The 23,498-nt window shown below is 40.9% G+C and overlaps 1 protein-coding gene and 1 pseudogene across 1 annotated transcript; one reads left to right on the top strand and one right to left on the bottom strand.

Moving 5' to 3' along the window:
* The first annotated feature begins 992 nt into the window (after positions 1 to 992).
* LOC137286776 (organic cation transporter protein-like) lies at positions 993 to 21,743 on the top strand. The gene is made up of 10 exons (XM_067818769.1): positions 993 to 1,135; positions 12,798 to 13,020; positions 13,402 to 13,505; positions 15,641 to 15,795; positions 16,807 to 16,975; positions 17,528 to 17,740; positions 18,092 to 18,318; positions 18,671 to 18,852; positions 20,290 to 20,441; positions 21,644 to 21,743. Exons 1-10 carry the CDS (start codon positions 993 to 995, stop codon positions 21,741 to 21,743), a joined length of 1,668 nt encoding a protein of 555 aa, XP_067674870.1.
* Positions 9,072 to 9,897, bottom strand: LOC137286619 (uncharacterized; annotated as a pseudogene).
* Positions 21,744 to 23,498: the final 1,755 nt, after the last annotated feature.

Here is a 23,498-nt window from a genome sequence, read left to right as displayed (position 1 = left end):
GTCTATTCAACCAAATGGATAATTTTAGATAAAGGAGACGTTGAGCGCCATATTGACGACGTCGGTACTCGTAAGTCTGTCCAATCTCTCTCTACTTGTTCCGTACAGTTTGACCGGATATCCTCTGGAGTCGAGGAAGTCTGGCTGCTGTGCTTTCAGCCAGTATGATGAAGCAACTGATCAAGCAACTAATCCAGCAACTGATCTTGGGTTTACAGTGGTGACTTGAGGTCTTCCTGGATGGGGACGGTCATTTGTTGCGCCAGTTTGGTTCTGACGAGCTGACATCCGTGATATCATGCTCAGACTAACATCCAGAGGCCTGGCAACAGATCATTTGTCATCTCCAAAGTGCATTCTTTCAATAGCGATGTTTGGTGTCACAGTGTCATGATGTGGCATAATGTTTTGACCTTGAAACTCCTTCAAAACGAATGTCGATTTCCGAAAGTAATCTGGATCTTTGTAGCTTGACGTGCATGTCCTTTGAAGCACAACTTCAACTGTAAGGTGATTTCTGTTCCGTTGTGATGATGCCTTTTAATCCTTGTAGAAAATGTCATCAAAATCAACATTTTCAGGTAAAGTCAATTTTTACTTGTGCATTTGTGTAAAATCATGTTATCAACACTTTCGTTACATATACTGACGACTGCTTTTACAGAATAGGCAATTAATAGATTTTTTTTTAAAAAATACAAAATGACCATGCGTTTCTTTTTTTGATAGTATATTAAGAAAACACGTGAGTGGGCATGATGCTTCTAAATTTGCGCTATACATAAATGTACATGTGCACACTTGGACATCAATTAATCAAATGGAGATATTTTTTGCTAACGTTTGCTCCTACTCTAACGGAACCTGTTTCCACAACTTGAATATTAAGCAACGACAAGCTGAGGGAAAGAGGCCGTGTTACTTACTGCCTGCTTGTATACACAGATGTGTCTGGTGACAGTTGGGAGAACTACTCTATCCCTCAAGGCAACATGAAGTTTGACGAGGTTCTAGCACATCTTGGGGACTTTGGGTGGTATCAAAAAAGACTGTACTTTTTAATATGTTTACCAGCAATAATGAGCGGTTTGCAAGCCCTTTCTGTAGTGTTTCAACTGGATATTCCTGACCACAGGTATGTATTGTTTACATGTCTGATATATTTCACAAAACCCAGCCCCAGCTTAGTTGCTTAGAACAACACAAATCATTTAATGAAGACATTGCTGACTGACTCTGATCATGCTATAATTACACTTTATCGAACTAACCATCAACAGCATTGCGTCCCGATTCTGGAATAAATATAAAATCCTTTATATGTAAACGTCCCTGAACCTGCAGATGCATACAACAGATGATGTCTGAAACACCTAATATCATCACTATTCCTTAGTCATTCATAAAAGCATGAATTTTATTTATTGATAGCTACAAAACAAAGTGATGATCAGATTCTACTCAGAACAAAACGAATCACATGTCACCTGCCAAGTGCGGACAGATGAAGCTATTCGTCACTCTGATACACTATGGCGTGGCATCATTTCATTTCCACATTTCATTTCTCCGCTTATGTGACCGTGGAGTGTGTTTGTATTGACTGGTTCCCTAGTTGATATCCAAATCCAACCATTCAGATACATGCGGTCAGACGTCCTAACTTTCACTAACGTTTTGCTGTGGTGAGTGAGTATGGCTTCACGCTGCCACTAGCAGCGGCATGGACATCACTGTATGTATGTGCAGAATCGTTGTGCACGTTTTTATCACGAGGCTGAACATGGACTATAGAATAGTTGGTTACAGGGACAGTTGTAGGACAGCGTAAAAGCATGCATTTCACAAGTAGTCTAAGCAGTTAAAATTTGTATCAGATGTCTGCCTCAACGTTATGTCAATATTTGAAATGCCTACTCTCGGGTATGGCCAGTGTTGATCATCTGTCCAAACAGATTTCAAGGCAAAATAGGTGTCAACATAATATGAGGAATCATTGACGACACCTGGTGTTCGCAAAAGAAACGCATGTCATCTTTACTCAGTCTTCATATAAAAGTTGCTTGTTGTCTGACAAAGCACTGCAGTGTTTACAATCTAAAGCGTCTGTAAACAATCGTGTATTCAGAGATGTAAAAACATGCCTGTTTAACCTTGACACTGACATGTCTACGCAAACTGTATTGCATAACTGTTCGGTTTGTGCGTCATACAGACAGTGAGTATTCAATCCCAAGATGTGACTGCGTCATATGTACAAAAAATAAGGGATCGCATGGAAGCGATTTGTTTGCAGGTTTCTTCACAAGATATTCAATGCTCAGCTTGTGGAGAAGCCTTGGACAAAATAGAGGAACACTTGTCCTTTCATGTTATCCCTTATTGTTCCATCAGTATAATAACGTTGTGGATTCCACATGACCTGCATAGGCGAGAGTATATACAGATTATAACACAAAATTGAAGACTTTTTCTCTCTACAATAACAATTCAATTTACGTAATGGTGCTGGAATGTGATGGTACATCATGGTACTGACTTTACGTGGGTGCTGCGTCACGATACTGACTGTACGTTGGTGGTACGTCACGATGCTGACTTAAGTGAGTTGTACGTCATGATGCTGACTGCACGGCGGTGGTACCTAATGATGTTGACTGTACGTGATGGTACATCACGATGCTGACTCTACGTAGGTGATACGTCACGATACTGACTGTACGTTGGTGGTACGTCACGATGCTGACTTAAGTGAGTTGTACGTCATGATGCTGACTGCACGTCGGTGGTACCTAATGATGTTGACTGTACGTGATGGTACATCACGATGCTGACTCTACGTAGGTGATACGTCACGATACTGACTGTACGTTGGTGGTACGTCACGATGCTGACTTAAGTGAGTTGTACGTCATGATGCTGACTGCACGTCGGTGGTACCTAATGATGTTGACTGTACGTGATGGTACATTACGATGCTGACTCTACGTAGGTGATACGTCACGATACTGACTGTACGTTGGTGGTACGTCACGATGCTGACTTAAGTGAGTTGTACGTCATGATGCTGACTGCACGGCGGTGGTACCTAATGATGTTGACTGTGCGTGATGGTACATCACGATGCTGACTCTACGTAGGTGATACGTCACGATACTGACTGTACGTTGGTGGTACGTCACGATGCTGACTTAAGTGAGTTGTACGTCATGATGCTGACTGCACGTCGGTGGTACCTAATGATGTTGACTGTACGTGATGGTACATCACGATGCTGACTCTACGTAGGTGGTACGTCACGATGCTGACTCTACGTAGGTGTGCAACACGATGCTGACTATATGTATGTGTTGCGTCATGGTGCTGACTGTACGTAGGTGATACGTCACAATACTGAATGTACGTTGGCGTACGTACGTGATACGCCACGATACTGACTGTGCGTAGGTGGTACCTAATGATGTTGACTCTACGTGGTACGTCATGGTGCTGACTATACGTAGGTGGTACGTCATGGTGCTGACTGTACGTAGGTGGTACGTCATGGTGCTGACTGTACGTAGGTGGTACGTCATGGTGCTGACTACATAGGTGGTACGTCATGGTGCTAACTACATAGGTGGTACGTCATGGTGCTGACTGTACGTAGGTGGTACGTCATGGTGCTGACTATACGTAGGTGGTACGTCATGGTGCTGACTGTACGTAGGTGGTACGTCATGGTGCTGACTGTACGTAGGTGGTACGTCATGGTGCTGACTACATAGGTGGTACGTCATGGTGCTAACTACATAGGTGGTACGTCATGGTGCTGACTGTACGTAGGTGGTACGTCATGGTGCTGACTATACGTAGGTGGTACGTCATGGTGCTGACTATACGTAGGTGGTACGTCATGGTGCTGACTGTACGTAGGTGGTACGTCATGGTGCTGACTGTACGTAGGTGGTACGTCATGGTGCTGACTATACGTAGGTGATACGTCATGGTGCTGACTGTACGTAGGTGGTACGTCATGGTGCTGACTATACGTAGGTGGTACGTCATGGTGCTGACTATACGTAGGTGGTACGTCATGGTGCTGACTATACGTAGGTGGTACGTGTTGGAGTTGAAATTACGTCGTTGTCCATTATGATCGTCAGGAAGAGCCAAATCTGATAATGAGTTTAAAAAAAAGACACACATCTTAAAAAGTTGAAGTAGCAGTGAGGGTCCTGATGAGAGCAACTGTAAGCTGATGCCATCTTATACGCAAAGGTGTATTTACTAAAGCTACTGTCGAGAATAGTGTCAACCCAATACACCGGTCGTGTTTGCTTTGGCGATTGGTGTGGATGTACCAGTTTTCCCAAACAACTCTCAAACTGGAGTAAAACATTCTTGTTCCAGCTATCCCCAGCGGGTTTGCCGATATCTATTTATTTGGCTCAGCTGGCAAGTTCTTCTTGTTTGCTAGCTTGTTAAAGACAACACTCAAGAGTTTCCATATATATGACTCAGCATAGTCTGGACCAGACAATCCAGTGTCGGACACCATCAGTCTATGCACTCAAAATACCGTGATATACATCGGCGGACCTAAACAATCAATCTCTTGCGACAAGCATGGCTTGTTGAAGAGCAGTTCTAACACTCATGGTTGCGAGTGAGTTTGGGTTTCTGTTCCGAGCTGTTTTTTCTCAGCATTATTTGTGACTAGTTACTGGAAGTGACACTACTGGTTCCTCGTGCTGGCATTTGTCCACCATTGTTTACTTAGCAAACCTATTATCAACATAATAACAAACATAGATACATATTCTTACATCACAGATATTAAGATTGATGAGTTTCCTGATTCAGGTATAAATGAAAGAAGTGAAGGTAATGCTAAAGACCCTGGTCTTTCCTTCGGGTAGCACATCCTGCTCGCAGAAGCAGAATGAAACAAGAAAGTTGCCATATACTCTTTAACATAACACATCGTTAATGAGAGAAGATTATGGAGATAGAGGATAGTGATGTTGTCGAGTTTGTTGTTTAAACCACATTCAGTAATAATCAGAATGGCGGAGGTCTATAAATAAGCTAGCCTGGGCAACACAATCGAGTGACAAGCAGAGTACAAGAAACACGCGCAGGGCACAATGACACGCCGGAACCAATTCAGCGAACCTGACACCAGATTACGTTGCAATATGTTTATTGTTCAGGTAAAAGTTTGCTCAAGTCGTGCGAGCTCAGCAGTTAGCTGTAACCTGTTGCGTCCCTTTGACGCTATAAGCACTTGTGATTTGATTACCGGTTAACCTTGATTAATTTTCTAGGTTTTCTGCCAAAGTGACTGGTAGACCTACTTACCTTAGAGTTCTTCTCCACGTCAAGCCAAGTCAAAGTCAAAGTAAAAGTCAAAGGAGTTTATTTGTAACGAGGCCAAGGGCCCATATACAAGATATACCATATATATACTTGACAAGAGTATACAGGTGAAGACTAGAGTGTTTGCAAATACATATTTCTTTTTATATATGCACGGTAAATATAATACTGTATACGTTTGATTATATTCTCTTGAGATATACATAAGAGACATACAAATTTATGGATAGAAGGAAATTTCCAAAAGTGTTCCGGAAAAAAGTTAGTCTGATTTCATTGTACAAGTGGCATATAAGTGTGAAATGATACTCGTCCTCTACATTGGTGTTACAAATGGGACATAGACGTAAACCCCGTTCGATTGACTGCCACCTACCTTCGTTATAACTTAACGGCAAGACACTGCATCAGAATTTGATGTATCTGGATTTGAAGTATAGCGCACTTTTTTCTGATATGATATACAGGTATCTTTCTGGTTCAAATATGAATTTATATTCTCAGAATAACAGCTCTAGATATGTGATGTACAAAGTGGATGTCAAGCTTTGAGAAAATTCATTTATCAGAGCATTTTTAAACAACTGTACAAATGAAAATTCATCACCAACAGTTTGGTTAATCCAGATATGCCCAAGGCCATGAGAAAACAGATCATATTTTACGAACGATACCCAACTCTTTTTTCCAATGTCATCAAAATATCGTAACATATTATACGCTTCTTTGGGCAGTCTACAATCGCTCATTCTGAGCAATTTTAGCCAACAGCGTATGTAAGCATTTATATATATTGGGTAGCGACCAAATTCGTCATATACAATAGCATTCAATTTGAGAGTTTGTTGTCCTACCCTTAAAATCGTTTGCAGGTTAGGAGGTGTACCGTTTCAAATAACTGGTATTGCTTTACTCCCCAAACCTCACAGACATATAATAATATCGGCATTACCTCAGAATCAAAGATTTTAATATATGTCTTCGGGTCAATCACTCCAATCTTGTTTAGTTTGACAATGATTTCTATCAATGCTCTCTTCCCCCGGCTGGCTAGGTCTCAGATGCAGTCAGTCATATTTAAGTTACTTCAAAACCAAACACCTAAATATTTGTAACTATTTACAGTGGCAATTTGGCTTCCTTTATAGAACCATTTATCCTTATTCGAAAGAATGCCCCCTTTTCTGAACACAGTAATTTGTGTTTTCTCAAGATTAACAGTTAATCCCCAATTGTGTGAAAAAGTTTTAAGAATATTTAATTGCTTTTGAAGGCCGATGACACCAGTTCATATAAATCAGGGAATAATTGCACGTGGTGTCTGCCACATTCGTTCACAGCGTTTGGCAGTTCACCAATGAATAATGAAAATAATAAAGGACTTAGGATGCATCCTTGGCGCACTCCATTCGGGCAATTAAATAAGTGACTGCAGAATGGCATTTGACGCAAGCTTGTACAAACCTGTAGATTGCTTTGAGTGCTGACAGCTTTAATGTATCAGCTTTTTTGCGTTCATACGAGAGCTTTGTGCGCCTACAGACACCCTTATATAAATTCCTCTGTTTGCAATAATTACTCGGTTTTCCTCAGATTTATTTCTTTGGAATCGACGCAAGGCTTTGCGAGTGTAGTACGTGTATCTTTTACAATACCTATAAAAAACCATTAAAGGTACGCTGTGGGTTATGTTTTTACATACAGACCGCTGCACCAAATACTGTCTTTACAAATTAATCAAGAGCATGGTCAACAACTGTAAGGACTAATCTTGTTGCTTCAACAAAAGAGTCAGCAGCCTGTTTTATATTGTCGGTGTACACATCTGACTTAGTATGGTTCCATACAATTCTGTCGGAGCAGTGTATGTCTGTGTTATAATCATTTTTGCTATTATTTACTAGCTGGTGCCTTTGCTCATTGACTTTGAGTTTTGCCGTTAATGGCATGTGATCTGAATCTACTCGGGACTCTACTTGGAACGATTCAATCAGTTCAAACGCCTCAGCAATGCAATAATCAATTACCGATGAGCCCTGGCTAGATATATATGTAAACTCACCGGCTTTATCTCTTTGCACACGACCATTCAGAATATACAACTTGTACGTATAACACAGTTCTATTAGCCTTCTACCAGATCTATTGTTAGAGTTATCACAAGATTGTCTCTTGTCAAGAGGTACTACCTCTTCGTCAGGGAACACATCTCCCAGAAAGTTCGGTTGTGGTTCGGGTGGTTCATTGCCTGTCCCAACCCTGGAGTTATAACCTAATAACCTAATCAAGTATAAAATGAAATTTGTATCCTCAGATTTAGAGGCTGATGCTCCAAGAAAGAATCTCTCAAAAATGTGTGAGTAGCCTGCGACTTCGTAGTATCGTGGTACTTAGCATATCCGTAATCGTCAACAGAATTTGGAACTTATATGGCCTACTTCATCATGAAATCCGATTACCATGACATTTAATCAGTACATTTGTGGAGAAAATATCATTTTAACTTTGATAGTGTTTCAGCGAGAGCCATTTGACGAACGAGGCCTCTTAACATTTACCAAAGGAGATGACTATCGCGGTAAACACTAAAACTCGGATTGCAAAGTGAAATAGGGAAAGAAAATGAAATTTCTTTACTCACCTCAGTGTGAAAACGGTTGAGATATTTTTTGGCTATCCAAGTTGCACAAAACTGTGTCCATAATGAAACATTATCAGGCTTCCAAAAATAGAATGCACAAATGTTCAATCATATTAGTTTCACAGTCATTTAGAGAATTTATTCACAATGTGGACAGAGAAATTCACTGTGGCGCCTCACACAAGTGATGTCAGTGCAAAATGACAAATGGGTCCAGTGCTGACGCTTGTCACACAGGGTCCACTTCACTGTGACAAGATAGGGGAGGGACCTCATGGCTGGGGGACTGTTCTTACCACAAACACAACAATTTTCATAGTCATCATCAGATGCATGGGAAGATTTGCTGGGGTCCGAATCATCTGCATGGTATGCCGATGGACCAGGCTGTGGACTGGAAGTAGAAGTGTTTGGTACTGCTATTAAAGGTTTGTTTTTCTTTACTGGACGAACAAATTCTTTCTTTTGAGTGTTGTTTTTTGTTGATTTCATGATGTATACATTTTTTCTGTTTGAGCAGGTTTCCTCCAAGATATGGTGGTACAAATCTCTTCTTTTTCGGTTTGGCGGTCACTGAAGTGATTTTCCTCTCCTCAAAGAACTTGTGTGCTCTCTGTTAAAATGATGATGGACTAGTAGCTGATGCCTGTGATGAGGACGGTGGAATGCTCGCTGATGGCTGTGAGTGAGTGAGTGAGCGAGTTTAGTTTTACGCCGCACTCAGCAATATTACAGCTATATGGCGACGGTCTGTAAATAATCGAGTCTGGACCAGACAATCCAGTGATCAACAACATGAGCATCGATCTGCGCAATTGGGAACCGATGACATGCGTCAACCAAGTCAGCGAGCCTGACCACCCGATCTTGTTAGTCGCCTCTTACGACAAGCACAGTCGCTTTTTATGGCAAGCATGGGTTGCTGAAGGCCTATTCTACCCCGGGACCTTCACGGGTCGATGGCTGTGAAGATGATGGTAGAATGCTAGCTGATGCCTGTGAAGATGATGGTGGAATGCTCGCTGATTTCCGTGAAGATGATGGTGGAATGCTAGCTGATGCCTGCACTTCATTTATTTTCCGTATTCTGATTCTGATTCTGATCTTGTACAGCAGTATAGATATTAGCCGGTGAGACCAACATCTCAGGATATGCATGATTGCAGAGAGGAAAGATGCCAGATTTTCTGAAGGCTGAAGTTAGGTTTTCTGGAGAGAGGGCTTTCAAGTATGGTTTAGCTGTGAGCTTGGTAACTACATACTTTGTGATTTTCATCCCTGGATTCTGCTGAAGAAAGGGCTGACATTCTCCGTTGTACATACATTTAAAGGGTCCAAATACAGCACATCCAATGGTTGTGTGATGTGGCTTGTGTGAGGTGGCAGGACGAATAAAATTATGTTGTGCATTTTCGCCCATTCCACAAGCGTCAAAGAAATATGTGATCTTTGGCCGTCAAAGAAAAGAAGAGTCTTGGGTGCTGACGGATCTGCCGAAATACCAGCATACTTAATGAAGTGTTTGGTCAGATAGTCCTGAAATGTAATGTAATGTAATTTCCTACAGCTTTACCTCCTCCAATGATGGTTACTGTAGAGGACCTTGGTGACGTTACAGCCTGTGGTTGACATGTGGCATCATATACAATCTTGGGTGGTGCGTGTTCAGTTGTCACACCCGTTTCATCCAAGTTAAAGACACGTTCAGGCTTGTCATGTAAACCATGAAGCGTCATGAGGTAGGCCAGTTCTCTGAAGTATGCAGAGAGAACTTCTTTAGATGCATATTGAGCTCGCAACATTGACAGTTTTTGAGGTTTCGCCAATTTCAAGTCAGGCCAGGGTCTCAGGAAACCATAAAACCAGTTGTCACACAAAGGTTTGTCAGTTGATGTTTTTTACCTTGAGAGACTGCGAGGTCTGCAGCAAGATATTGCACATTAAGTTTGGTGTACCCATAGCCTATAGAAGACGTGTATTTAAACATGTTCAACTAACTGGTTCTCCTCTCCGTGTGAGAGAAGGGTATCTCCACCCGGCTGTGCACCAACTGCAACATTACTCCTTGTCCTGTCCCGGAGAGTTGACTCCGGAACACCATACTGGCGCGCAGCACTATGAACTGACATCCCAGTCTGGGTGGCAGCAAATGCTTGTTGCAAACTAACAGGATCATACTGTCATCTTGCCTTAGCAGGAAAATTAAGTTTTCTCTTAGCTTTGCGAAAATCCTGAAAAAAATATCATTTTTTAAATTAAAATCATTATTTAAAAATTGATTTCTGTTTTAAATTTTTTGAATAAAAAAGAGAACAGAATATTTCAGAAAATTTAGTATCTTAAAATTATTTCATTTTCATTGTAATGTTCTTTAATATTTCATATATTGTTTCATTTTATACATAATTTCAACGCAAAATATGATGTCAAATATTGAGAGAATATGAATAAATAATTATGTGTACAAGAGTACGATAAAATTCTTTCTTAAGGTCTATTCTGTTTGAGTGTGCAAATTCGTTTTTATCAATCAGGGATCATTTTACATTTTCTTTCCTTATTTGTATTACAACTTTTAGTTGCATAGCTCCTAACGTCACTTCCGTTACCTCATATAGCATAAGATGCAGGCGACCTAGTTCAGATCAAGTGGGAAGGGTCATAAACGACACGTAAATATTATTGCAAGTATTTCGTGGATGGGGCTGAAACAAATTCCAAAAGATTCCAGACTTTAATGTTAACATTTCTCTTGAATAATACTTACATCGTGCTTGTTTTCCAAAATGTAAACAAGCGACTGACGTCTGACTGCCCAGTTACATGCAAATGACCGCTAGGAGGCGTGTCTCGAGCGGAAGACCGGAAATACCGTTTGCCGCGATACCATGAATGCCGCGTTACAACGAGGTCTGAGTAAGCTGTTGGGGCAGGCGGGCTTGGCCACACCCTTAATCCTCGGGAGTCCCAGTAGATGGAGTCTGTGCTTCAGCCTCTCGACTGCCGCCATGTGTGGATTCAGACACTTGTCTTGTAGCCCGTGACCTTGGCCGTGCAGCCGTTTTTTGTTCTGCGGACCGGGACACTGGTTCTGGTGCTTCCTTTTCGTTCATCGGTCTTGTGATCAGTTTCCATTTTCGTAGATAGGCAATCAAACCATGACTTCGCTTGTCAGCGATAATTGATCTCTGATTTTGTGTAAGGTCATTTGATATACCCATATTGTTGCTTTTTTATAATATTGACGTCTGCTAAGGACATGAATCTTATCCTCAGTGCTAGCAAATTTCGCGATAACAGGTCTAGGTTTTTCAGCAGTCGATGAGCTCTTCTGACCTATACGGTTGACTCTCACTATATCCCTTTCGAGCCATGCCTTGTCTGGAACACTGTTGTTGAGAAGAGTTAAACGGTATTTCTGCAATCTTCGTGGGTGCTACTTGCTCTTTAACACCATGGAATAGCACGTTGGCCCTACGGCTGAACATTTCGAGCCTTTGTATTGTTTTTGATTGGTCGGCTAAGCAATCTTCAAGCTTATCGACATGTTCTCGCAGGACGTCATATCGCTACACATTATCTCCTGACCATGTTTTATAGTGGCCATATCCTTACAGATATTATCAACAGTGCTCTCTAGTGAAGAGCACTTCCTGTGCACATCTGCCAGCTGATCCGTAACACCTTCTATTTCTCTCATCAATGATTGAACAAAAGTCTCTGACCTCAGAAAGTATTGAGGATTTAAGATTGTTCAGGTCTTTCATAGTGATAGGGCCAGGATTTAATTCAGTGTCATTGGAATGAATGATCTTCATTTGCATGATCGTAGTATATGAGCGAAAACCCTGTCCCATGAGGTCAGTAGCCGGGCACTCAGCTCGTCTCGCTTCAGTGAGCACACTGTGACGGGTGTCGTAATTGAAGATTGTTGTAAATTGTAATTGTTCTCATGCGGCAAAAGATCTTCCAAGTGCATAACAGCACTTGTAATTGCGTCTTTGTTGCGTATAAGGAGTGAGGATACAGATATAGTGTGAAGAGCACCGAACACACGATAATGCGATAGGGCATATCATCACGCAATGTTGTGAATAGTGAGTACATGTACATGCTAACATGGCTGATTTGACGTGTCCCGGGTGGGTGAGAAGAACACCCAATTGTAGCTCTGTATAGTATTAAGTCAACCATATTTTGTACTCACATTAATCACAGTATCTTCCGCACGTTATCCTTTCATTTGTGGGCATAAACGATTTGTAGATTTATAATAACAGACAGACTGATCAGAGCTGTTGTGTCTGCTGTGTACACTTCAGGGAGCTGAGGTCTAGCTGACTCTATGATGTAACTAATTAAAGTAACACATTGTTAACAAAGAGGTTCTCTCAATCCGTTATCTGTTATATTGTGTTTACATTCATAATTATATACTGAGTAATATATTCATATCAAATATTGAGTATTGTATTCATATCATATATTGAGTAATGAGTGCAAAGTCTTGGTGTATTCATATAAATATACATCTATTTGAGAAGGACATGCAGTGTCATGGAGAGATTCTACAATAGACTATTTCACCCCAATAGAATAGTGTCAAAAGTAGACGATCACTACTACTAATCCATTCTTTTATCTTCAGATAAACTTAGATCTACAAAGTATCAAAATTACAAACAACTGTAAATTTGTAAAACCATAACTGAACATTCAACATCTCACAAAGAAGGAATATAGATTCTTCACCAGCTTAAGATGACACTAATTAAGTTCAAAATACTTAAACCAGGTGCTCCCTTGGAGTTAACGACACCTATCAGGTGCAGGATGCGCATCACTCTTCCCTCATCAACATGTCCATCCCCTGGGAGACAGACAGAGACAAGCAAGTGCTCTCCTCCTGCAAAATGTACCAGTATCCTCAAAATGGCAGCCAACCAAACAACCTGACAACCCCGTGCAGTGCATGGGTGTTTGATAAGTCCACGTATGAATCAACGATGATCGAGGAGGTAAGCAAAACGATTACGTGTAGTTTTATTGTTCGCTTGGACTTTTGTAGGTCTGTTACTGAGTTTTCTTGTGAGATGCTTCCACCGGGTCTGAATGACGCATACACATGATTATCAGCTGAAACTGTGGAGTGGCAATTTTTATGACATTAAATAACTTGCTTCATCAGAACATCCCCAAATTGTTGAAAGTAAGATTGCAGAGTCCTGTTTTTTCCATTATATGTTTTATATATAGATATTTAGAATCTCTGATGTATATTCACAATTCTGGTATTTAAACATCTCCTGAATGAAAATGCTTTATATCTACTGAAACTGTTGTCACTTGTAACCCTGTGTGATACCTATCATGTGTATGTTTTTGTCTTGTTTCATTAGTTCAACATAGTCTGTGATGACAGTATTTGGAGGTCTCATGCAAACATGGCTACGTTCGCGGGGCAGATGGGTGGAACTCTCATTATGGGACTTTTATCAGACATGTGAGTGGTGACATTAATTAGACCATTACATGTACATATACAGAACGGGTGTGTGAAAACGTGTATACGTGTGCTTACCCCATGTGCAACACAGCCACATGTAACAAGAATATAACAGGTTGAAAAAACAACCACATGTATTATAAAAATACACATTTGTAACACCAAATATGTATCATTTGCCGCCAGTAGACGTCCATGGTGCGTTTGTCTAGGTTACTGTAAATTAGTTTTATAGTTTCGTAATCTACATCTGACATCATTGGGAATCTCAGATAGAAACAATCAGAAGTAGCAAACTAACACGTGGATTGGCAGCCTTGTGGATTAACAACATATAGTGTTTTACAAACTTATTTTTCTGCACTGTGAAATATCAATCGAAGCAACGCCGTATTTGCATTTTATTAAAAAAGAGTATTTGGCGCTATTTATGTTGTTTGTTTATTGTTTTAGTGTTGAACATACCTACCGTGTAACGCCGGTCTGTATAAAATCGAGCTTGGACTAGAAAGACATGTGACTGACATCATGAACACCGATCTAGGCAACCAGGATACTATTACACTGGGTCAAATAGCGATATCTAATATCTGAAACTACCTAAATAGTCCAGGAGGAGGCAAATACAAAAATGAAATCGTAGCCTCCCCAGCATTGATTTGGTTTGACACTTTTTAGTATGGTGTCCTGGGCTCATGAAAAGGCCTGTAATATTCTCAGATTGTGGCACTGGGTTTTTTACAGGCCGTATAATGTGGTTGGGGTCGGCGAGCATTTTCGTGACATTTTGTTTGCTGCCTGACAACATCTCAGAGTAAATAATTATTAAATCATTATTGCATTATTTAAGGACGTAGAAATTATTTGACTTCTATTTGGTTTTGAAAGAAATCAAAATCGCCGAAATTTCGGTTTGCCATGCTTTGCCTTCTCAGCACTTAAAATTACATAAAATGAAAACCGACTGTTTACGTCCAAAGCTGAATTTTTTAAAATGTTTTTGACACTTGTCGCCCCTAGTGTGATGGCTTGGGCACAATGCAAGTCCTTCTGTATGGTCATGTTGTGGTAATGACAAATGAGTGGCGGTGAATTATCTATTGAGAGTAACATCATTTTTGCAACTAAAACAAGTTATTTTTGTTTTTCTCTTTAATTCTATAGCGACGGCATGATATTACGAATTTTTACATATTCCCCAGAATTCAAAATGGCCGTCACTGTAGTTTTACTACTACAGTACGAATTATTGGAGGACTAAATTTGTATTGATATGAAATCAAATAATTCATTTCAAATGTTTAATACAGTATAGGAATAGAGCTCAATATCAATGATATGGTCAATAAAAGCTTCACACTCCTGAAATATTTGATGAAAAACATTAATATATTATTTCCAGTGCCCTTTTGAGATTGTCATCCTGGGCCCTTATTCTCGAAACGTTCGCAGCCCTAAGAATTCTTAACCTTGATCGTAGCCAATGTGTTAAGAATGGACTGAAGAAGTTTGAAGGTTCTTCGAGAATAGCTAGCCAGGACTACAAGGTCGTAAATACCAGCGTTGTTAGAAAATGTCGTAAGCGCACACTGATTGCCACGGAAGTTGCTTTTAATGGTATTTCAGCAACGTAGCTTGCTCATTGCAAACTTACGCATTGGACAGCAAACAAAACGTGATACACTAAACAGCAACGCATCTGGTGAGCATTGTTTTTGGTAATGCTGCTTTCAATAATATCAAAGCTATACAACGGATTGGGAAAACTGTCACTGGACTACACACATGCAGTTGTGAGTTCTTGTACGGGGAGTGTGAGAAAGTGTTTTACTGATGTTTGCAACAGTATTCAAGTCATGCAACATAGCGTCTGCTTCGTGTGAGAGGAAATATCGAGATGAATAAATGTCACAGGTTTATCTATTTTGAGAAACCATCAAACACAAGTGCGATGCTGATAACGAACTTCAAACCATGATCTGGTGAAACGTGATTTGGTTTCTGGTGTGCTCAGGTGAGGTAACGGTGCAGAGTGAATTGCGACTGGGCCACACGTGCCCGCATAAATGTACTAATAAGCAGTCATTATAATTAAATGGATGCGACACGACGATGATCGGTATATCTGTCAGATTTGGGCGCCGACCTGTCTTCATGTTCAACGCATTGTGTGTGGCCATCCTGAGTATCAGCACGGCATACTCTCCCAGCGTCTACGTCTACATGGTACTGCGAGCGTTGTCCAACATGACCAGGGTAGCTTGTTTCACGAGTTCCTTCGTTCTGGGTAAATATGCGCTTATATCACATTAATGAATGAGTGAGTATAGTTTTAAGGCGCACTCAGTAATATTCCAGATATATGGCGGCGGTCTGTAAGTAATCGAGTCTAGATCAGACAATCCAGTGAACAACATAATCATCGATCTGCGCAATTGGGTGAGTGACTGAATTTAGTTTTACGCCGCACTCAGCAATATTCCAGCTATATTGCGGCGGTCTGTAATTAATCGAGTCTGGACCTGACAGTCCAATGATCAACAACATGAGCATCAATCTGCACAAATGGGAGCCGATGACATGTGCCAACCAAGTCAGCGAAACTGACCACCCGATCCTGTTAGTCGCCTCTTACGACATGCATAGTCGCCGTTTATGGCAAGCATGGGTTGCTGGACCAATTCAGCGAGTCTGACTACCCGATCCCGTTAGTCGCCTCTTACTACAAGCACGGGTTACTGAAGATCAATTCTAACCCGTATCTTCGTGTGTTATATCACGTTACCAGTTCAATGTATTTAGAAACGGGTTTATGTGAGAAAGTGATAACTTATGTTCAATATGTATCTATTAAAAGCCGTCCACGCAACTCAGGAAGTTTACTTTTTCATATGTGTCATGGGAAATGAAAGCACCGACACTCATGTTCATCAATAGTGAACACCCAATAACAGTCGGTCTCTGTTAACAATACAAAGAGTCAAAATTGCTATAACGATTATGTAAAGGAATCACTGAAAACAACGACACCAGGGGTTCACGAAAAGGGTACGTGTGTACCCTCCCATCGTCAACAGGACAGGAATTTGCTTTAAATTGGAAGCATGGGTTTTGTTAAATAAACCAGTCTTCATTGATTCTTAATGCTGAGACTGCTTTTTCGTCTGGTGTTCACGTTCAATATTAAAGAAAACGGCCTGCCCTCAATATTACAAGACAACAAATTACTGTTCAAAATAGGATGTGTTAGGTTTAATAATCGAAGCTGACACATATGTTTTTATTTTCATTTCCTTAGTAATGGAGCTGACTGGACCTTCCAGAAGAGTGTTTGTAGGAATCATCGTGGAGGTATTCTGGTGCATTGGTCTGTTTGCCTTGAGTCTGGTTGCCTACTTTGTCCGTAACTGGCAACATCTCCAGCTCATCGTTGCCTGCCCCACTGCTCTCTACTTTTTGTTTTATTGGTACGTTCTCTTTTTTCGAAGTACTCTAATCATAGACAAGATATCATAAAATATGTATGTTTCAACAAGCATTACAACAACGCTTCTAGGCAGTATTTGACACCCTGTCAAAATGCACGAGCCATTCTCTGCAAGCTAAAGGAACACGGGTGTCGGTCCGGTGTTTGTCTTGCGTTCATTTTCCGCGTCCCTTACAAATTTCAGTGGTGTACACAGCATGCACTCAGTTGTAATCATCGTGGGTTCAGACGAGTTCATACGAGTTCCGTACTACTTAGTACTCACTCGTGGCCATGTCTGGCGCCCACTGATACCCATTTGCATGGCGTGAGGGTTTTGTCTTTCACAGCGCACAAATCATCACCCATGAGTCCAAACGCATTCTGGGACGTGAAATGGTGACATGTGCGTCAACGACATGGTGTGAAGACCGCGCTGACCTAAGCAGGTGCTTGAGAGGGATCGACGATTGGAAACACATCTTGCTCATTTCACATCTTGTCTCTACGAAAGTGTGCATAATTTCTAAATATATAGAATTCTCTGGAACAGGATACTCCCTGAGTCTCCAAGATGGCTGATATCACGTGGCCGCATAGAAGAAGCTCAAGCTGTTATCAAGAAAGTTGCGGAAGTGAATCGTGTTGAACTTCCGGATGGGATGTTGGAGAAGTTAACACTGGACGATGAAAAGTCTGTGAGGGTGACACAGATGTTCACCACGCCGTATCTGCTGTTCATTACACTCGTCATCTTCTACAACTGGTAAACATCTCAGGCTTAATAAAAAAAGTAATTTGAAAGTGAAGAAAATATTATTGACTTATGATTGTATTCCAGTTATACACTGAATATGACAAGCTAGGGAAAATGATATCTTTGTAGATCTTACGTAAAAACTAACGACATAATTTTATCACCAATACATAAAAATGTATAACCCTATTTGCTGTATATGTATTCTAATAAATTATATTGGTCTTCAGTGTAATACACTTTTGTAACGCATGATGTAATTCATATAAATAATAATTTGAGTATGTAGATGAAGCTTTGTTTGTGAAATCGAAATTCATGTTTTTAGTTTGAATCTGCTTTGTAATGTGTCATTTTCAGGTTTGTTGTCAGCATGGTTTACTACGGTCTGGGCCTGAACGTCCAGAACCTGAGCGGTGACATCTACCTCAACTTCACCATCGCCAACATCGTGGAGCTCCTGTCGTACATCATGTGTGTGACTCTGCTAGACAGACTCGGCAGGAAGTTCCTTCAGTGTGGCTGCATGCTGAGTGGCGGAATTGCATGTGTGGCTACACTGTTCCCCGTCATCTTTGGAGATTCATGTGAGTTCTACGGGTGCTAGCTTGTTGCCCTGTCGGGCCTCCTGCTTCTATTATAATAGTATACGTGTGCTTGCTTGTTGTTTAAAATCTAACTCACCGATTATCCTGCTATATGACGATAGTCTGTAAAACATCGACTCTGGACCAGTCGAAAGAGGCGACTGACGTGCTCGGGTGGTCACACTTGCTCATTTGCTCGAAGCATGCCATCACAACCTTCGGAAACTGAGTCAGTGTCCCGAACCACGAGAGGGTCTTAGCGGTATGGCTTTCGTAAGTCTATGGAGCTACAACAGGCCGTAACGTTCCGGATCGGGACTGTTTAAACTGCATTAACTTCTTTCCGTTGCAGCACTTGACTGGGTAACAGTTGCGTTATCCATGATCGGTAAGTTCGGAGCTTCTGGAGCATTCGCTGTTGTGTACGTATACACGACGGAGCTGTTTCCTACCATGGTGCGAAACTCAGGACTGGGAGTTAGTTCCTTCTGTGCCAGGATTGGAGCGATGGTATCTCCTTACATTGCAGACTTGGTAAGATACGAGCCTACGTTTTTTAAAACCTAAATACCTTGATCGAATACCACTTATGACTGATAATGATTTCATGAATAACTGAAAAGGGTTGGGCTCAGCACAGATCTCAGGGACATATCCTTGGGCTTTATGGTGAGTGCAATTGAAAGCAATATACAGAAGCTTAAAACAAATGTGGAATTCAATTGGAAGACTGGAAGAGAGAGGGGGGAGCGAGAGAGAGGGAGAGAGAGAGAGGGAGAGAGAGAAAGAGAGAGAGAGGGGGGGGGAGGGGGGCAGTTAACGCGGAAGCCAAGTTCACTAGATGGCTTCAATGTCACTGCTCGGTACTGGATATATGGATAATGCCGTTCTTGTGGAATTCTATTCTTCCCCACTCATCCTGCGATACGATGGCCAGTTCTGGAAGTGTTCGAGACATGTTGTGACGTTGGGGCAAACGTCGATCCAGTTTGTGAAGGAGCGTTGTCTTGCTGGAACAACTTCCTCCGTCGGTCCTTAATTAGAAGATTGTGACGTGGAAGGACTTTGTTGATATAACTAACTTGCTGTTCCCCTGATCCAGTAAATCTGCTCTTTGTGTGCTGGACGTCCCTTCTACAACGAATCTGTGGACCTATGAAATGCAATAAAGGGTAAACGTTAATTTATTCTACGCTAAACACGCTGTCGTCCATCTCGCCTGTAAAGAACTCGTAATTCAGACTTCGAACCAGACTTCTGAGGTTCCAGTTCCCCTGACCACAGCAAGAGACTGCGCCGATAAAAGTCTCTCAAAACAAGGGCGATAACTAGTCTCCTTGGTCAGAATCCCCACTTCACGCAATCGAACCCTGACAATTTGTTCGGAAATTCCTGTCAGACGAGGGATGAGTTGTGCAGTCAACTCGGTTGTGGCAAGACGATATTCAGCCAGACTATAGTGATTGCGTGGTAACTCTTGGACGGACGCTTCTCCGTACTGGTCTGCAGGAAATGATCCCCAAAACAAGGCATGGTGCTCCGATAAACGTTGAAATGAAACACCCCAGCTTCAAGACGGTCTCGATTAGATGTTTCGAAACAGTCGTGGCATGATGATTTCCTCTTTTGCAGTCAAAGCCGAATGACAACAGTAAACACAAAGTGTGCCTTATTAGAGCACGGATTTCCCCTTACATGCACGTGCATTTTGCCGTGTAAGTTTTCTTGGTGGCGTTTTGGCCAGTATTTCTTCAAATGCTTCTAAAGCAAGGGGGAAAGTTAAAATTGCCACGTTTTGTTTTTGGAAGCTTTGTACAGTCACGCCAAGATGACGTTTTGGAAAGAAATTATAGTATCGTATTTACCGCAGCTACATGAGTCCATTATTCTCAAATATACCTTCCTTATTTTTAAGAGTATATCTATAAAACGTTCTGGTGATATCTGAAGTTCCTGTCGTTTAATCTATAGGGCGTTACAATAGGAGGTGACCTGAAGGTGGCACTGCCTCTCATCGTATTCGGAGGTCTGTCCATTGCCGCAGGTGTGCTGGCTCTGTTCCTACCAGAGACACTGAAAAGAAGACTGCCGGAGACAATAGAGGATGCAAAGAACATGCGGAAGTATGTACCATTAACATATGTCAATGAAACCGAAAAATGTCTCACTGATGTGCGGATTAGAAGTCTAATTAACTGAAAACATATTTTATCGATTGAAAACATCACTCTACTGCGTAAGACAGTATACTTGCGTACATCGCAAGGCAGTTTACATATTCTGTAAATGAAATATGAGGCATACTAGATGAAAAATACAACTTTGCTTCTTATGAAATCCAATCCAAAATATTTATTGTGATATCAAATGCATAACGTATTCAAGAAAACAGCTGATCAAGATTGTGTTTTCCAGTTTGCTGGGCTTTTTCACCGTAAGACTAGGAAGATATAATTCCGACGCCGGCGTTACTCTGCGTCGTCTGTTCTAAATGTAATCGATCTTTTGTTTTCGAATACATAGAGGTTTGTCCACAAAAATCAAATATCTCACTTCTAACTTCGTCGGAGGCTGAACTCAGTGTTCATGTTTTGAAGGTCTCTACACGTACAATACAATGTACTCTGATACTTTGTACTTGTTTACTTTTATCATTGTAAACATTTTAACCAGTGGTAAAGCATAATCACAAATGTGTGACTAGATTATCAGGACACACATTTGAATATAATTTTGTTAAAACGTTTTGCCTTCGGGTCAGTTTTTTTAGCGAGCAAAAGTTTCCTTCCCGTTAAGCTCATTTCCTCTTAATGCAAACTTACAACCGCTGTAAGCAAAAGTGAGTATAAGTACAGTCATTTCAACAATTTAAGCATGTCGAAAATGCATGAATGTGTTCCGATTGTTGCTTAAGGTTCTCAGTTGATGATTTTGTTGATCAGCTTAAACATGTGATACAATATACGCGTTATATGTTATATATGTTAGGTGTTGAAGTAGATTTTGTCTTAATTAAGATGCACATGCTAAATCGGTAACTAATGTTTCTCTTATAGGAATATGAGATGTGAAAATATTTATTGTAACTGCACATGTGTGATAATATTCCAATTATATTCTACAATGAAACTGAAATACCACTTTACACATAAAATGCCATGATATGATATTATACGAAGAAAAACATTAGCGAAACATTAGTTGAATAATTTGTCATGATGCCTCCTGTTATATATATTATATAGTTTCAAAGAATGATAATAATGACTAGTAGGCGTTAAAGCGAGCGTATCACCAGTTAACTGACAAGCTGATTTCTTCACAGAGCAACGAAGACAAACTACACGCTTAGCAAGAGTCCCGAGAAATCTAGCTCCACTGATGTGACGCTGGAAAACTTCAAATCAACTGCAAACAGTTTGTAGACTCTCCGACACAGATATGTAAAGCATGTGTACTTACAGCTCTATTTTAATTATGATTTGTTATATAATTCAAAATCTGGGACACACTCCCTGACAAATATTCAAGCGTTTATTTTGACAGTGGATGTCACAGACATATTAGAGGATTATATATACAGTGTGTTCAAAGGAGAGACTATATTTATTCTGTGTATGCTCTGAAGTATGTTTCAAGCTGGGATGTCATCGACAAACATAGCGGTGAATGTAGGGAGTGCTCTGGATGTCAGGTACTCAGAGGATTGGATTACCTCAGCAGTCTCGAGTTGTGAACGTTACTGAGCATGGCAAGAGTTCTCCGCATAGGCTATTCACGCACGGATGTCATTCTGGTGGGATGACGTGCTGAACTGTATCTCTAATTATGATGAGCATGCATTGTTTCCATATCCGCATTGTCATTCCTACATGACAAGCCGGGATGGTTTGGGGACATTCCTGCATATGGCAATCCAGTGGCTTGGGTTTGGGGACATTCCTGCATATGGCAATCCAGTGACCTCGTGATTGTATGGCGCGTTCTCATACAGGGCTTACTTTTGCACAATGAACACCATGCCAGCTAACAAAACCTCTTATACGAACTTGAATACAACGAAATATGTATGTGATTACCACTGTAGACACATCTTAGAGCCGCACGCAAGCACTAGAGATTCATGGTTCTACCTCCTCCAAGTTCAAAGTTAATCAATTTGCGATTTTAGTACCTCACAGAAAATATTATTTTGAATATTTCAACCAGAGAAGAACGTGACATGTATTAGCAAGAATGTTCACATGTAATGACATGTATAAGTTGTACGCGGAACCATTATCTAAATAATCGGTATGGTTATATGTTGTCATGACAAAACAAAGAGTTTGCGATACATGGTTATACTGGTGTCCAATTAACTGACAAAGTCAAGCATATTATGTCGATAGTAATATATTATCTGGCAGCCTGATGATACTTTTGCACCGTTGGAATGAACAAATACGTAAAGTGAGCGTGTAAGAAAGGCATATTGCAGAGGAACCCTTGATAGCGAGTTAGTTTGGCTTGACGGTTTTCACGATACAGTCGAACCCCGTTTACCCGGACGTTTTGGTTTCACTCGAAAATCATGGGCTGAAAGTGGGAGAGAAACCCAAAGCAATTAACGTTTCAATGTTTACCATGATGGTGAAACCCAAGGACGGTTATGTGCTGACAAACGTAGAAACAGCACCTTGGACAATCTGGGCACTTATTCTCGAATGGTCGTAGCCCTAAGAATTCTTTGATCGCAGCCAGTGTGTCAAGCATGGGCTTAAGAAGTTCGTAGGGCTACGAAAGAATAGCTAGCCTGGACACGGACTTAAACCATATGAACAGTAAAGAAGAATGCTTAAATGACAATAAGAGCCTTTGTCTCAGTCACAGCAAGGAACGCAGCATATGCGTGTGGCCACTGAAACTAGCGTCCTGTTGATCAGGTAAACGCTGATTTACATCTATATCTTGACCACTTCAGCTGTTGACTCTACGACTTACAGAAAATAGGTCATGTCATAGGCAAACTCCACGTACGGGTACGAGTACATTTACGAGCAAAAACTTACAATGAAGTACAGGACATTTCTAGTTCCACTAACTCATCCTTCAATGTCTTTTACACAACTTGCTGTTACAATTTTACCCTATATTGTTCGAGACCAAATATTCTTTTTATACACCTCATTCTGTATAGG

Source organism: Haliotis asinina, chromosome 6 (assembly GCF_037392515.1).
Source record: "Haliotis asinina isolate JCU_RB_2024 chromosome 6, JCU_Hal_asi_v2, whole genome shotgun sequence".
NCBI lineage: Eukaryota > Metazoa > Mollusca > Gastropoda > Lepetellida > Haliotidae > Haliotis > Haliotis asinina.
The sequence above is the reverse complement of the archived record's forward strand: the minus strand, read 5'-3'. Positions and strand labels throughout refer to the sequence as shown.

Coding starts and splice junctions, on each gene's coding strand:
- LOC137286776 (XM_067818769.1), top strand. CDS start 993: ATGAAGTTTGACGAGGTTCTAGCACATCTTGGGGACTTTGGGTGGTAT. Junction 13,021..13,401: donor AATCAACGATGATCGAGGAG/GTAAGCAAAACG, acceptor TTGTTTCATTAG/TTCAACATAGTCTGTGATGA. Junction 18,853..20,289: donor CTCCTTACATTGCAGACTTG/GTAAGATACGAG, acceptor TTTAATCTATAG/GGCGTTACAATAGGAGGTGA.